Source organism: Pseudophryne corroboree, chromosome 6 (genome assembly GCF_028390025.1).
Source record: "Pseudophryne corroboree isolate aPseCor3 chromosome 6, aPseCor3.hap2, whole genome shotgun sequence".
NCBI lineage: Eukaryota > Metazoa > Chordata > Amphibia > Anura > Myobatrachidae > Pseudophryne > Pseudophryne corroboree.
Window position 1 is genome coordinate 735,331,209 of NC_086449.1, and position 13,955 is coordinate 735,345,163.

The 13,955-nt window shown below is 44.8% G+C and overlaps 1 protein-coding gene across 1 annotated transcript; it reads left to right on the plus strand.

Moving 5' to 3' along the window:
* The first annotated feature begins 9,074 nt into the window (after positions 1–9,074).
* Positions 9,075–13,064, plus strand: LOC134935642 (putative nuclease HARBI1). Its single transcript, XM_063930567.1, has 6 exons — positions 9,075–9,157; positions 9,457–9,476; positions 9,576–10,326; positions 10,411–10,783; positions 11,093–11,114; positions 12,418–13,064. The coding sequence occupies exons 2-5, from the start codon at positions 9,462–9,464 to the stop codon at positions 11,094–11,096; spliced, it is 1,143 nt and encodes a 380-aa protein (XP_063786637.1). The 5' UTR covers positions 9,075–9,157; positions 9,457–9,461; the 3' UTR covers positions 11,097–11,114; positions 12,418–13,064.
* The last annotated feature ends 891 nt before the right edge of the window (positions 13,065–13,955 follow it).

Genomic DNA, 13,955 nt, shown 5'->3' on the forward strand with positions numbered 1-13,955 from the left:
GCTATAATAGGATACAAATTCAGCCGCCATTTGTGGAGTCTGAGTCAGGGGAACACCGTCAGAGTTCACAATCTCAACCACAACACTAGTAGGTCTATCACCCCGGGCCAAAGAGGCCAGGTACGTCCCCGGCCTATCCCCAGTAGCGTAAAAGGTATGAGATGAGAAAAGGAGTCTATGCTGAGTCTTTTCCATTAGGTAATCTCTGCATTCCTTCTGAGCCGATAACCAGGCCAGCTTAGAACTGTTCAAAGAATCTTGTAAGTATTGTAATTCTGCAGCGACACTCTGGGCCTCCAACTCAGCCTCCCGTCGCCTATAGAGGGACTTCAAACTAGACACCCGTTTAATCAAACTCCCCCGCAGAAAGGCCTTAAACGTGTCACATAAATTAGAGATAGCTTGGTCGGCACTATTCAAATCAAAGAACTCCCGCCATGCAGCCACCAGGTCAGAGCCGTCCCCCATGTGAACAAGCCAAAATGGGTTAAATTTCCATACAGCTTGGCCCCTAGAACAGTTAAAGTCTAAAGTAAAGGTCAAAGGGGAATGATCTGATATACCCCTAGTCTCATATCTGATACTACCAACCCGGGGAACCATGTCGCTCGAGAGGAGGGCCAGGTCAATCCTGGAGAACGAAGAATGAGAGTGAGAGAAACAGGAGTATTGTTTAAGAGACGGGTGTCTCAATCTCCAAGGATCGACCAGCCCCAACCCTGACACCACATTTCCAAAAGTGGATCTCCCAGGACACGCAGCAGATGAAGATATAGAGAGCCTGTCCTTCGCCACATCTAGCACATTGTTGAAATCCCTGAGGCAAATAACAGATATCCCGGGGGATGAGGCCATGAACCCAGCAACCTTCTTAAGAACATCAGGAAAATAGTAAACAGCTAGAAGGAGAACAGAGACATAAAATAGTCTACATTTCAAAAACACATATCTCCCCAAGGGATCCGTTTGTATAGATTCCAGCACGAAGGGGACGGTCCGCCTAATAAGGACTGAAACTCCACGGGAGGCAGAAGTATGCATGGAGTGGTATGCCCATCCCACCCAGGGTCTTTTCAATGAGAGAATCTTACTCCCCACCAAGTGCGTTTCCATAAGGCAGACAATATCAGCGGCATAATGTTTAATCTGTCGGAGTACCAGGGACCTCTTAACTTTATCATTGAGCCCTCTCACATTCCACGATAACACTTTAAGCCCCGCCATAATACAGCAAAAGTACAGTAAGTGCAACACCCCGCGGCCAGCCAATTCCGCCATGCATAAATTCAGTAACCGGACACCATTGCTTAAATAGCACAGCAGCAAACCGTGTACATTCACAACATACATTTCCACACAAAAAGTAAATACAACCTAAAACCGTCCCCCACCCCCCTCCCTGTATACCACCCCCAACATGCAGCATACTTGGATCCCAAAACTGAGTGCAAAAACCTAAAAATAAAAATAAACAAAACTTCGTAGCACCATTAACTAGTGCAAACACTCCTTAATCGGGGCCAAGAATTTAATGACTCTCGGGGAAAAAAAAGAGGTAGCCCCCAGCCAGCATCCACTACCCCCCCCCCTCCCCCGAAAAAATTGAGGGGAGATCATAGAGATCCACCCCCTGGGTCTATCCAATACCCAAAATGAAACATACACGGATATCAGAGAACCAAACATATCAGGCCAAATATACAACCCCCCCCACCCCCCAAAAGGGAGAGGAAAAAGCAAAAACAAAACAAAACCAGAAATAAAAAAATCAAAAGCATACCAGAGATATCAGAGCAGACAAGTGAGTAATCATATAACCTGTCTAAACCGCGAGAGCAGAATAGCGGGGGATAAAGTGAACAATGACAACAATCAAACATTCCCGCATCCTATCGCCTCGCAGTAAATAGCACATATAAACAAAACAAACAGGATGAGTAACAAGAAAAACAAAAAAAACAGGAGAAAGTCAGCTTCCAGAGTCAGCCGGAGATTCACGGATCTGCAAGGGCACGCCTCGCCGGGAATCGTCTGTCCAGCCACACCATGGCCTCACGAGGAGTTGTGAAAAACTTTGTTTCCCTATCAGCCACCACCCGCAGCCTAGATGGGAAGAGCATGGCATATGGTAGGTCAAGTTCACGGAGCCTCCTCTTAACAGGTAGGAACTGAGCCCTATCTTTTTGTACATTCACCGCAAAATCTGGAAATACCGATATAGGCGACCCATTCCATTTTAAAGGGCCCTTGGTACGAGCCAGCCTCAAAACTGTGTCCCGGTCATGGAAGTGGAGGAACTTAGCAATAAAGGTGCGGGGTGGAGCCCCCGGAGGCAGCGGGCGCATCGGAACTCTATGGGCCCGTTCAACAGTGAAGTAAGGCGAAAATTCCTCAGATCCAAAGGCATCCAGGAGCCATTTTACGAGAAACTCTTCAGTATGCCGACTGACGGTATCCCGGCGCACAGTATACCGGCGCCGGGATCCCGAAAGCCGGCATACCGACACTAATTCTCCCTCGTGGGGGTCCACGACCCCCCTGGAGGGAGAATAAAATAGCGTGGCGCGGGTAGCGCGCCACCGTGCCTGTAGCGTGGCGAGCGCAGCGAGCCCGCAAGGGGCTCATTTGCGCTCGCCACACTGTCGGTAAGCAGGCGGTCGGGCTCCCGGCACCGGTATGCTGGTCGCCGGGGGCCCGACCGCCGGCAGATCGTAGTGAACCCGAAATACCAAGTGTAACTTTCTCCTTATAGAAACGTATGGCATCAGTCATCATTGTTGTATATATTGCTACTACTGTTCTGCCACAAGTCATATGTTGTGCTGTACGGTTTCACATTAACCTTTACTGAAGACTGACAATGATTAAATTACCAAGATGTGTATGTTACAGTTTACATTAAAGCACATGTACCTCTAAGGACCTTTAAACCGCTGTTTCATGCACAGTCTCTGGGTGCCAACTAGTGATGTGCACCGGAAATTTTTCGGGTTTTGTGTTTTGGTTTTGGGTTCGGTTCCGCGGCCGTGTTTTGGGTTCGACCGCGTTTTGGCAAAACCTCACCGAATTTTTTTTGTCGGATTCGGGTGTGTTTTGGATTCGGGTGTTTTTTTCAAAAAACCCTAAAAAACAGCTTAAATCATAGAATTTGGGGGTCATTTTGATCCCAAAGTATTATTAACCTCAAAAACCATAATTTACACTCATTTTCAGTCTATTCTGAATACCTCACACCTCACAATATTATTTTTAGTCCTAAAATTTGCACCTAGGTCGCTGGATGACTAAGCTAAGCGACCCTAGTGGCCGACACAAACACCGGGCCCATCTAGGAGTGGCACTGCAGTGTCACGCAGGATGTCCCTTCCAAAAAACCCTCCCCAAACAGCACATGACGCAAAGAAAAAAAGAGGCGCAATGAGGTAGCTGTGTGAGTAAGATAAGCGACCCTAGTGGCCGACACAAACACCGGGCCCATCTAGGAGTGGCACTGCAGTGTCACGCAGGATGTCCCTTCCAAAAAACCCTCCCCAAACAGCACATGACGCAAAGAAAAAAAGAGGCGCAATGAGGTAGCTGTGTGAGTAAGATAAGCGACCCTAGTGGCCGACACAAACACCGGGCCCATCTAGGAGTGGCACTGCAGTGTCACGCAGGATGGCCCTTCCAAAAAACATTCCACAAACAGCACATGACGCAAAGAAAAATTAAAGAAAAAAGAGGTGCAAGATGGAATTGTCCTTGGGCCCTCCCACCCACCCTTATGTTGTATAAACAGGACATGCACACTTTAACCAACCCATCATTTCAGTGACAGGGTCTGCCACACGACTGTGACTGAAATGACGGGTTGGTTTGGACCCCCACCAAAAAAGAAGCAATTAATCTCTCCTTGCACAAACTGGCTCTACAGAGGCAAGATGTCCACCTCATCATCATCCTCCGATATATCACCGTGTACATCCCCCTCCTCACAGATTATCAATTCGTCCCCACTGGAATCCACCATCTCAGCTCCCTGTGTACTTTGTGGAGGCAATTGCTGCTGGTCAATGTCTCCACGGAGGAATTGATTATAATTAATTTTAATGAACATCATCTTCTCCACATTTTCTGGATGTAACCTCGTACGCCGATTGCTGACAAGGTGAGCGGCGGCACTAAACACTCTTTCGGAGTACACACTTGTGGGAGGGCAACTTAGGTAGAATAAAGCCAGTTTGTGCAAGGGCCTCCAAATTGCCTCTTTTTCCTGCCAGTATAAGTACGGACTGTGTGACGTGCCTACTTGGATGCGGTCACTCATATAATCCTCCACCATTCTTTCAATGGTGAGAGAATCATATGCAGTGACAGTAGACGACATGTCCGTAATCGTTGTCAGGTCCTTCAGTCCGGACCAGATGTCAGCATCAGCAGTCGCTCCAGACTGCCCTGCATCACCGCCAGCGGGTGGGCTCGGAATTCTGAGCCTTTTCCTCGCACCCCCAGTTGCGGGAGAATGTGAAGGAGGAGATGTTGACAGGTCGCGTTCCGCTTGACTTGACAATTTTCTCACCAGCAGGTCTTTCAACCCCAGCAGACTTGTGTCTGCCGGAAAGAGAGATCCAAGGTAGGCTTTAAATCTAGGATCGAGCACGGTGGCCAAAATGTAGTGCTCTGATTTCAACAGATTGACCACCCGTGAATCCTTGTTAAGCGAATTAAGGGCTCCATCCACAAGTCCCACATGCCTAGCGGAATCGCTCCGTGTTAGCTCCTCCTTCAATGTCTCCAGCTTCTTCTGCAAAAGCCTGATGAGGGGAATGACCTGACTCAGGCTGGCAGTGTCTGAACTGACTTCACGTGTGGCAAGTTCAAAGGGCATCAGAACCTTGCACAACGTTGAAATCATTCTCCACTGCACTTGAGACAGGTGCATTCCACCTCCTATATCGTGCTCAATTGTATAGGCTTGAATGGCCTTTTGCTGCTCCTCCAACCTCTGAAGCATATAGAGGGTTGAATTCCACCTCGTTACCACTTCTTGCTTCAGATGATGGCAGGGCAGGTTCAGTAGTTTTTGGTGGTGCTCCAGTCTTCTGTACGTGGTGCCTGTACGCCGAAAGTGTCCCGCAATTCTTCTGGCCACCGACAGCATCTCTTGCACGCCCCTGTCGTTTTTTAAAAAATTCTGCACCACCAAATTCAAGGTATGTGCAAAACATGGGCCCTCATTCCGAGTTGTTCGCTAAGAGTCATCGCATCGCAAATGTACGAAATGTAAGTATCTGCGCATGCGCAAATGCGTGATTACGCATGCGCGAGTACATACGTACGACAACTGTGCAAAATTACTTAGAAAAAAAAAAGCCGTAACTGGCAACCGAAAACGAGGAGTGGCGTGGGCGTTGCGGAGGCGCGACTTCGCAATGCTCCGACATGGGCGTGAAAGTGGGCGTACAGTGTGGGAGTATGCAACTCGCAATGGGCGTGTTTTTAGCAAATAAACATTGTCGCTGTTAAAACTAACATAGGAAACCGTAGCAACATTCACGCAGCAGCAGAGTAGGTCTGCAGTTACTCTACATTTGCGAAGTACTGGTACAAGTGTGTATGCAGTAATTAGCAGTTAATTGGATATCACATTCATCTGATGTCCAATTACTTGTTAATTAATGAGCAGATGAAAGTTACCAACCAGCAATTGTCTGAACACACATTACATGTTTAGTCTACTCACATAGAAATCTCACACACTGCCAAATAAGGGGTTTTTTTTTTTAGGAAATTGTTGTGTAAGCCTTTTTAAAACTTGTTTTAATGTGTGTAAGACTCCCAAATACAAGCAAATGAAAATTTTTGTGAAAGTGTTTGAAATCTGCATAATTGTTTAAAAATAAACCAACACCAACATAATGCAGCATACACTTTAATTTAGGCTTAAAAGTCACAATAATATTTGATTATAATATCTGACAATGTTTGAAATGATGTCCTGTTGACCCTAGATATTTATAAAAAGCGTCGTGTCTGTTTACTTAATATGGACATTAAAGTGTGGTGCAAAGCATACCTTTTTTTTTATTTTTTTCAATTTTTAAGGAGAATTAGCAGATTGGTCTACAAGTGTCTATATGCTGACCTAATCTTTCTGGAACTGCATTACCTGGAAGAAACTGCAAAAAAATTTTGAAATATATTTTTTATTACTATATAATTTTTTGACAACATTTAAACATGGCTCCACATGAGTCGCACAGGCAGAGATGGACCAAGCAGCAAGCAGATGGCACTGACAATCATTAGATAGCAGAACTCAGTACTCTGCAAAAGTCTGCTTCTGACAAAAGTATATTTTTAAAGCATAAATAAAACATGACACACCCTGCCACACACACATTTTAAACCAAATGAGAAAGAATTAGGATCCACCACACAAACACAACAATACATAGCACACTAGTAAGAGGAAGATGGCTCTGGTGTTTATACACATAAACTCACAGGCTACAATACATCCAAACAGAAAGAATACATTTCACTAAGAGGGAGTTATCCATTCTGGTCACACAAGCCAACTCCAAAAATACAGAGAGGCAACATCAAAAACATGGGTGCTGCCCATCTGGAGAGACATCATTTTCTTCTTTTTCTCCCCGCCTGAGGCTGTTCTTCTTTGGAAGGTCTGCGGAGCGACCTTCGTTGGGCCTGCCCAGTGGGCTGTTCTTCCTGGGCAGGGGCAGGGGAGGGAGCCGATGTGGGTGGCTCTCTGCCACTGTGGGCAAGGGAGACAGCGATGGCCTGGAGCCCTTGCAAGATGTTATTTGCAAGGGTTTGGAATGAGGAGGCAAGTTGTTCTTGGCCCTGCCTGATCTCTGCCAGACCTTGGCAGAGTTGAGCAACACCTTGCTCAACACAGGTTCGGTGCTCAGTGAGCCGGACAGCTATCTGGCTTACCTCCCGGATGACCCCGTCTTGAAACCGATTTAGGCTCTCACCATACCTAGCGATTTCAAGCAGGATCTCCGGGATAGCAGAGGGTTGGGTGGGGGGGCCAGTAGGAACCTGCAGAGGTGGGATTTGTTGGCCCACACTGCCAGACTCACTAGGTCCCTCCACCTCAGCCTCAACCACATAACCGTCCTGTGACTCAAACGGATCACCCCCCTGTGCTGTGTTTTGTGGCAAGCAAATAGAAGAATGTGTGGGAAAAAAGTAGGATACAAAATTAGTTTATTATTATAAATACTGTCAAAATTACAGACAACTAAATGTGTAAACTTACCTTCCAAGTCATGTCCCGTCAGGATCTCAGGCAGGTCCGTGTCCATATGAGACACCCCTTGGCCCTCCTCATAACTGACACAGGGCATCGCCATCTCCTCCAAGTCAGTATACTCCACAGCGACAGGTGCTCCTCCACCTGTAGCCCTTGAGGCATTCCACTCCGCAGCCCTCTTTGCCTTCAGGCGGGATTTGAAGTCGGCCCACCTACATATGTATTGTGAAAGAGGGACAAAGTAGAGTCTTATTATTTGTCTAAGCTAATATATAGGACACGTGTTCTGCTTGTGTTTGCTAGACATAACATCACATGTAACTACATTTTTTAGTCAACTTAGCACAGAAAAAGGACTGTCAATATGCACTTACCGTCGTCTCACTTCCTGTGATGTTCTGACGACAGAGCCAACTTCATTCACAGATTTTGTGATGTCTCTCCAGATTCGTTCTTTTGAAGCAGCCCCCATGTTTTTTGGCCCTCTATGGATTTTGGACATGGCCTGCGTGACCAAGACACGCAACTCCCTCTTAGTGAATGCAGGCTGTCTTTTCTTCCGTCTGGAGGTAGCCTGTGAGGTTTCTTGTTGTTCATCACCATCTTCCTCCTCACTAGCAGCTTCTGTTTGTTGTGTTTGTGTGGCTAAAGCCAATTCTCCCTCAGTTTGGTCACTTTGTGTGTGTGGCAGAGTATCCCCAGTCAATTGTTGTGGTTCAGAAGCAGACATTTGCAGAGTACTAGGTCCTGCCTCTTCAACATCCGCAGAGGCGTATTCCAGCATGCGCCGTTGGCAATCTATGCGTCTTTTCCGCAATGCCATCTCCTGCTCTGCAATGCGGTCCATCTCTGCTGCGATTTGCTCACGAGAAGCCATGTTTGTGATGACGTGTGTACGCCGAGGTGTGTGCTTATATACCTACGTGCGAATCGTTAATTCACACAGCTGTACACTGTTATTCTGGTTAATGATTGCACTGCTTATTTAAGGGCCTACTTTGCACGCTGTGAGTGTAGGTAGTTTGGAGTTTCAGTTGTTTGTTGGCTTGTGCGTGAAGGTGCTTGTGGAATTTGCAGAGTGAGTAATTGTCAAGCATACCTTTGTCATTTTGTTTGCGTTTTGAATCTAGACAGTGTTGCATTTGTTATGCGTTTTTTCGTTTGTGAGTATTCTTGATTTTTTTTTTTGTTAAAATTTTTTATTAAAAATTTTTTGTTTTAAAGATTTTAAAAACATAACTATTTTGCAAGTCCATTTGTGAAAATAAACCTGTGCTTCTTTGTTTGTAGGTGTTTGCTTTTGGGAGAAATATCCCTGGTTTAATTTATTTTCTGGGTGTGCTACTGAACACCAAGTCTTTCATTTTTTTTGGAGCAGGTAAGTGCCCTTGGCCTGTGTTGGTGCCTGTTTGTTTTAATGGTCTGTATGCTGTTTTTTGACTGTCATTTGTGTTCTCTTGTAGGTGTTTGCTTTTGGGAGAAATATCCCTGGTTTAATTTATTTTCTGGGTGTGCTACTGAACACCAAGTCTTTCATTTTTTTTGGAGCAGGTAAGTGCCCTTGGCCTGTGTTGGTGCCTGTTTGTTTTAATGGTCTGTATGCTGTTTTTTGACTGTCATTTGTGTTCTCTTGTAGGTGTTTGCTTTTGGGAGAAATATCCCTGGTTTAATTTATTTTCTGGGTGTGCTACTGAACACCAAGTCTTTCATTTTTTTTGGAGCAGGTAAGTGCCCTTGGCCTGTGTTGGTGCCTGTTTGTTTTAATGGTCTGTATGCTGTTTTTTGACTGTCATTTGTGTTCTCTTGTAGGTGTTTGCTTTTGGGAGAAATATCCCTGGTTTAATTTATTTTCTGGGTGTGCTACTGAACACCAAGTCTTTATTTTTTTTGGAGCAGGTAAGTGCCCTTGGCCTGTGTTTTGGGTTGCTGTTTGTGTTTCTTAAAAGTGTGGTGATTCTGTTTGTTTTCCATTTTGTCTAAAATATAATTTTTGTTTACCAGGATTGATCTGCAAAGTAGTGTTTGTCTTTCCTGGACTAGCTACTAAATGCTTTTGTTTTTGTTTTTTGTTTTTTTAATTGGTGTTTGTGATGTATTTGATGCTCCGAAATGTATAATTTTTTTTTTTTTGGAATTGTAAAAATAACATTTTTTTTTTTTTTTAATTTCACATTTTGGCCATGAATTCAACACAGAAAAAATGTACGCTCCTGCAGTAAGTTTCCCCAACATTTTTTACAACATTTATTGTTTGAATATTTTTTATAAGTTGTTTTTGTATTTTTCACCTCGTTTTTTTTCTTTTTCAAAAAAGTGTGTTATGTCAATATTTATTGCTGCAGAAGCCCTACCTCCCCAACCCACGCCAGCACTCCCACCCCAACCGCCAGCCCCACAACCACAGCCGGCTCCTCATCAACCAAGGCAACGGAGGCGTGCTAGGCCACCAATTTTCCGAACCCGTGTCCTACTTTTTGGTATGCCAGATGATGTGGTGGTGCGTAGATACAGGCTGCCACCACATCTAATCCTAGACACTCTCTCCATAATAGAGAGTGATCTGGAGTCTGAAATTCGGTATCCTACAGCAATACCACCATTGACACAATTCCTTGCAGTGTTACATTTTTTGGCTACAGCCTCATATCAGCATGTTGTGGGAGACCTGGTTGGCATGTCGCAGGGCCAGTTCAGTAAGGTCCTGCGGCGTGTCTGCCAGGCTTTCCTAAAGCGGGTGAAGCAATTCATTGATATGCCTTTGGATGTTGGTGCCCTAGATGTGGTGAAGCGGCAATTTGAGGAAGGTGGTAGTCGCTTCCCACATGTTATTGGGGTTGTGGATGGCACACATGTTGCTATTCAGCCACCAAGACATAATGAAGAAATTTATAGAAACAGGAAACTGTTTCATTCTCTGAATGTAATGGTTGTTTGTGGGCCATCCCTCCAGATCCTTTCCCTGAATGCAAAATTTACTGGAAGTTCACATGATGCATATGTCATTAGACAATCAGGGATATGGCAGAGATTAAGATCAAGTCAACGAGCAGACATGTGGTTATTGGGTGAGTTGTTGCTCAAATTTTTTATTCCAAAAAAAGTAACTTGACAAATTAAATATTTCAAAATTTTGGCTTTTCTTCCAACAGGAGACCGTGGATATCCTTGCACCCCCTGGCTCATGACTCCTTACCGTAATCCCAGGCCAGGACCACAGATGGCATTTAACTCCGCGCTTACTGCCACTAGGCAGCTGGTGGAGCGCACAATTGGTGTCCTTAAAGGGCGGTTTCGTGTGCTCCACCGCACTGGTGGCGACATCATGTATTCGCCGGAGATGGCAAGTAAAATAGTGGTCCTGTGCGCAATACTACATAATATCGCGGTAAGGAGTAGTGTAGAGCTTCCTCAGGCAGAGGAATTGCCTGATGAGGAGCCAGGGGTTGGTCGACGCTTCGGTGGGGGGAGTGTGACACGGAGGGGGAGCCAAGTGAGGGCAAGAATTGTTGCCGAATATTTCAGGTATAGTGTTTTTATATTTTCTATTTGAACAAATAATACAACACAGTATGCTTATGTTTTTTAAACAATGATGTCATTTTGTATGATATTGTAAAGTGATTGGGTAAGGCTTTTGTTGTGTTGGAATGGGTAATGGTTTTTTTCTTCAAAATCCAAAAACACGTTAAGCTTACAATGTTTAGTTAGAAATTAAAATACTGTAATGTTGCTAAATAGTGTCCTTATTTGTTTTATATCCTCAAATCCTGATTATGTAACCAAACACACAAACAAATGATACTCAATGTTTCACACTTTGTGACTGTCCAGCTGAATGATCACACGAACTGTGGTGAGTACACAGATATGTATAGTAATTTTAAATAAACTCTGTGTCTCTGTGTGTGTTTTTTTTTTACAATGTGGATTTATAAAAATTTTCGCTTCTGCTAATGCGAATTTCCGCTCGTACGAAATAACACTCTGCTCTTCACAGCATTGCAAAGATCAATAAAGTTATTAGAAATGACAACATAGATTTTGGACCAATCACATGCTAACAGACACTATAAATATATGCCCAAATAAGGAAAACGCCATTGCCATGATGCGTGCAGCACCGTTCACCAGGCGGGAGCTCCGCGTGCTGGTTGCGGTGATGGACCGCCGCGTAGGCCGCGTTGGGCGCTTCATCCCCAATCGGGTGAAGCGCGAGGCCTAAGCGGAGGTCCGCCGCCTGCTGCGGACTCGCGTCCGCAGCAGGCGGACAATCATCCAGCTTGAGAGGAGGTGGAGTGATCTCCGCAGGAGGACTCCCGATTTGTTGGCGGAGATCCGCCAGCAAATCCGTGCTCTGCATACACGAAGTAAGTTACATTACATAAGATTATTTGCATAAATTGTGCTAATGGCTGAATTTCCAAGTTTTGTGCTGCCGGAATTTATTGAACAATTGGGCAAAACCATGTGCACTGCAGGGGAAGCATATGTAACATGTGCAGAGAGAGTAAGATTTGGGTGGGGTGTGTTAAATCTGCAAAATAATTTGCAGTGTTAAAATAAAGCAGCCTGTATTTACCCTGCCCATAATTTCAAAACCCACCAAAATCTAACTCTCTCTGCACATGTTATATCTGCCACCCCTGCAGTGCACATGCTTTTGGCCAATTGCAAACTAAATTCCTGCTGTAATCCCCTTGGAATTACCCACATTTTACAGTAAGTGGTAGGCTAATTGCAACCTTCAGTGTCCTTTTTTGGAAATTAGGACAGTGTGTGTGGTTAGGGAAAACAGTACTGACTGTAGCAAAGTGACACCAAACAAGTGCATGTTTTCAAGAAATAAGAAGCAGCCAGGAAACTGGACCAAAATACTTGATCAGTGCTGGCTATATAATAAGGTGCCTTGAATAGTAATCTGGTGATGTTGCCTAGACCAATCACGATGACTCAATGGACTAGATTAAGGAATGAGCTTCAAAGTAAAAGTTTGGACTCATTTTGTTTGCTGTGGCCAACATGAAGAGGATCTTAACATGTTTGCTTTTCTTAAAAAAAAAACAATGAATTTAACATGGAACAGAACATTGAAAAAACAAATTGAATACTATGTAATTTCTCAGGTAAAAAAAATGTTGTCAATAATATCATTCTAGGACAACAACGGCACAACTCTCCGCCCCCTTCCCCTTCCCACTCCCACTCCCCTTCTCACTCCCCCTCCCCTTCTCACTCCCCCTCCCCTTCTCACTCCCCCTCAGCTTCCCAGTCCCCCTCAGCTTCCCAGTCCACCTCAGCTTCCCAGTCCACCTCATCTTCCCAGTCCCCATCAGCTTCCCAGTCCCCATCAGCTTCCCAGTCCCCCTCAGCTTCCCTGGCCCACTCCACTTTCCATTCCCCTTCTCACCACACCTTTCCATCTCTTTCTGGGACCCCTTCTCCTCCTTCCCATACCCCTTCTCCTTCAACTTCTACATCCCCATCTGAACCCCCCTCACCCTCTATTGCCTTAACTTTCTCTCCGCCCCCCTCGCCCTCTCAATCAGACCCCCCCTCTGAAATTTGCGCCCAAATCCAGCCTCCTTCCCCCATCCAGCCTCCTGCCCCAATCCCTCCTCCTTCCCCAATCCCTCCTCCTTCCCCAATCCCTCCTCCTTCCCCCATCCAGCCGCCTTCCCCCATCCAGCCAACATCCCCACCCAGTGAATGGGCAGAGGAAGCCCCTGAAGACCGTTCAGGGAGTCTTGATGTTGCCGTGGAAAGTAAGTTTATTTTTTGAATTTTAAAAATGATTACCCACTTACACTTACAATGCCAAAACATGCAGTGTTGTACTGTTTGAATTCTTGGACCCTGGACAAATATTTGTTATTTTCATCATGGTGTACATGTTGCCTTTACATATTTGTGAGTGTCATTATATGTACAGTGTGTATGTGTGCAATGTTTTGTGTGTCCACTCTAGGTTGACACTCATTAGGTAGCCAGGGTTGCCAGGACAACAGGGTTTATATGTGTTAGTTTTTATGGTAAACAGTTAGACCTGAGTGGAGTTTAGTATGTTGTTGGCCTTTTACACTTGGGCCTGTGTAGTCTGAATATTTGCACTTACAAATCACATGCTTCACTTTGTTATGCAGCCTAATGACACACTGATTTGTTGTGTGAAAGTTACATTCACAAAATGACTAATTGTTCTAGTCAAACCTGTTTGCACTTATTTAGTAAGGGCAGCTTTCAGGGAGTGTGGGAATGCTATGATATGTTGGCCTTCGGAAGATGTTGATATGCAGTGTGAGGAGGCAGGACCAAACCCCTTTAAAATAAACAAAAAACAAAAAGATGGTAATGAATGCCAACATGGTGTAACAGTGACGAAGATGGAACATAACTTTAACATGGGATGTCGCCCATAACAACCAATACAATTAATCTTTACAATTGGGGAACCACTTCTACAAGATAATAATTTTATTTTGGCTTGTTTGCTATGGGCAACGCTACATCTTAAAATGAACTCACATAGTAGTAAATGTAGCCCATGGTCTTTAAAATTGGAATAAGTAACAAAAAAAGACTGAGCAGGCTTGCGTTTTTTTATGCTAATGATTGTACCATAAAACAGTCATGATGTATCAACTTTGCCATTAAGCAGGCCTGTCCAAACTGCGCAACTGCAACTGTGGAAAAACTA

Excerpts from the sequence above, each read along its gene's own strand:
- LOC134935642 (XM_063930567.1), top strand. Across the intron at positions 10,327-10,410 it reads AGCAGACATGTGGTTATTGG|GAGACCGTGGATATCCTTGC; the intron begins GTGAGTTGTTGC and ends TTCTTCCAACAG.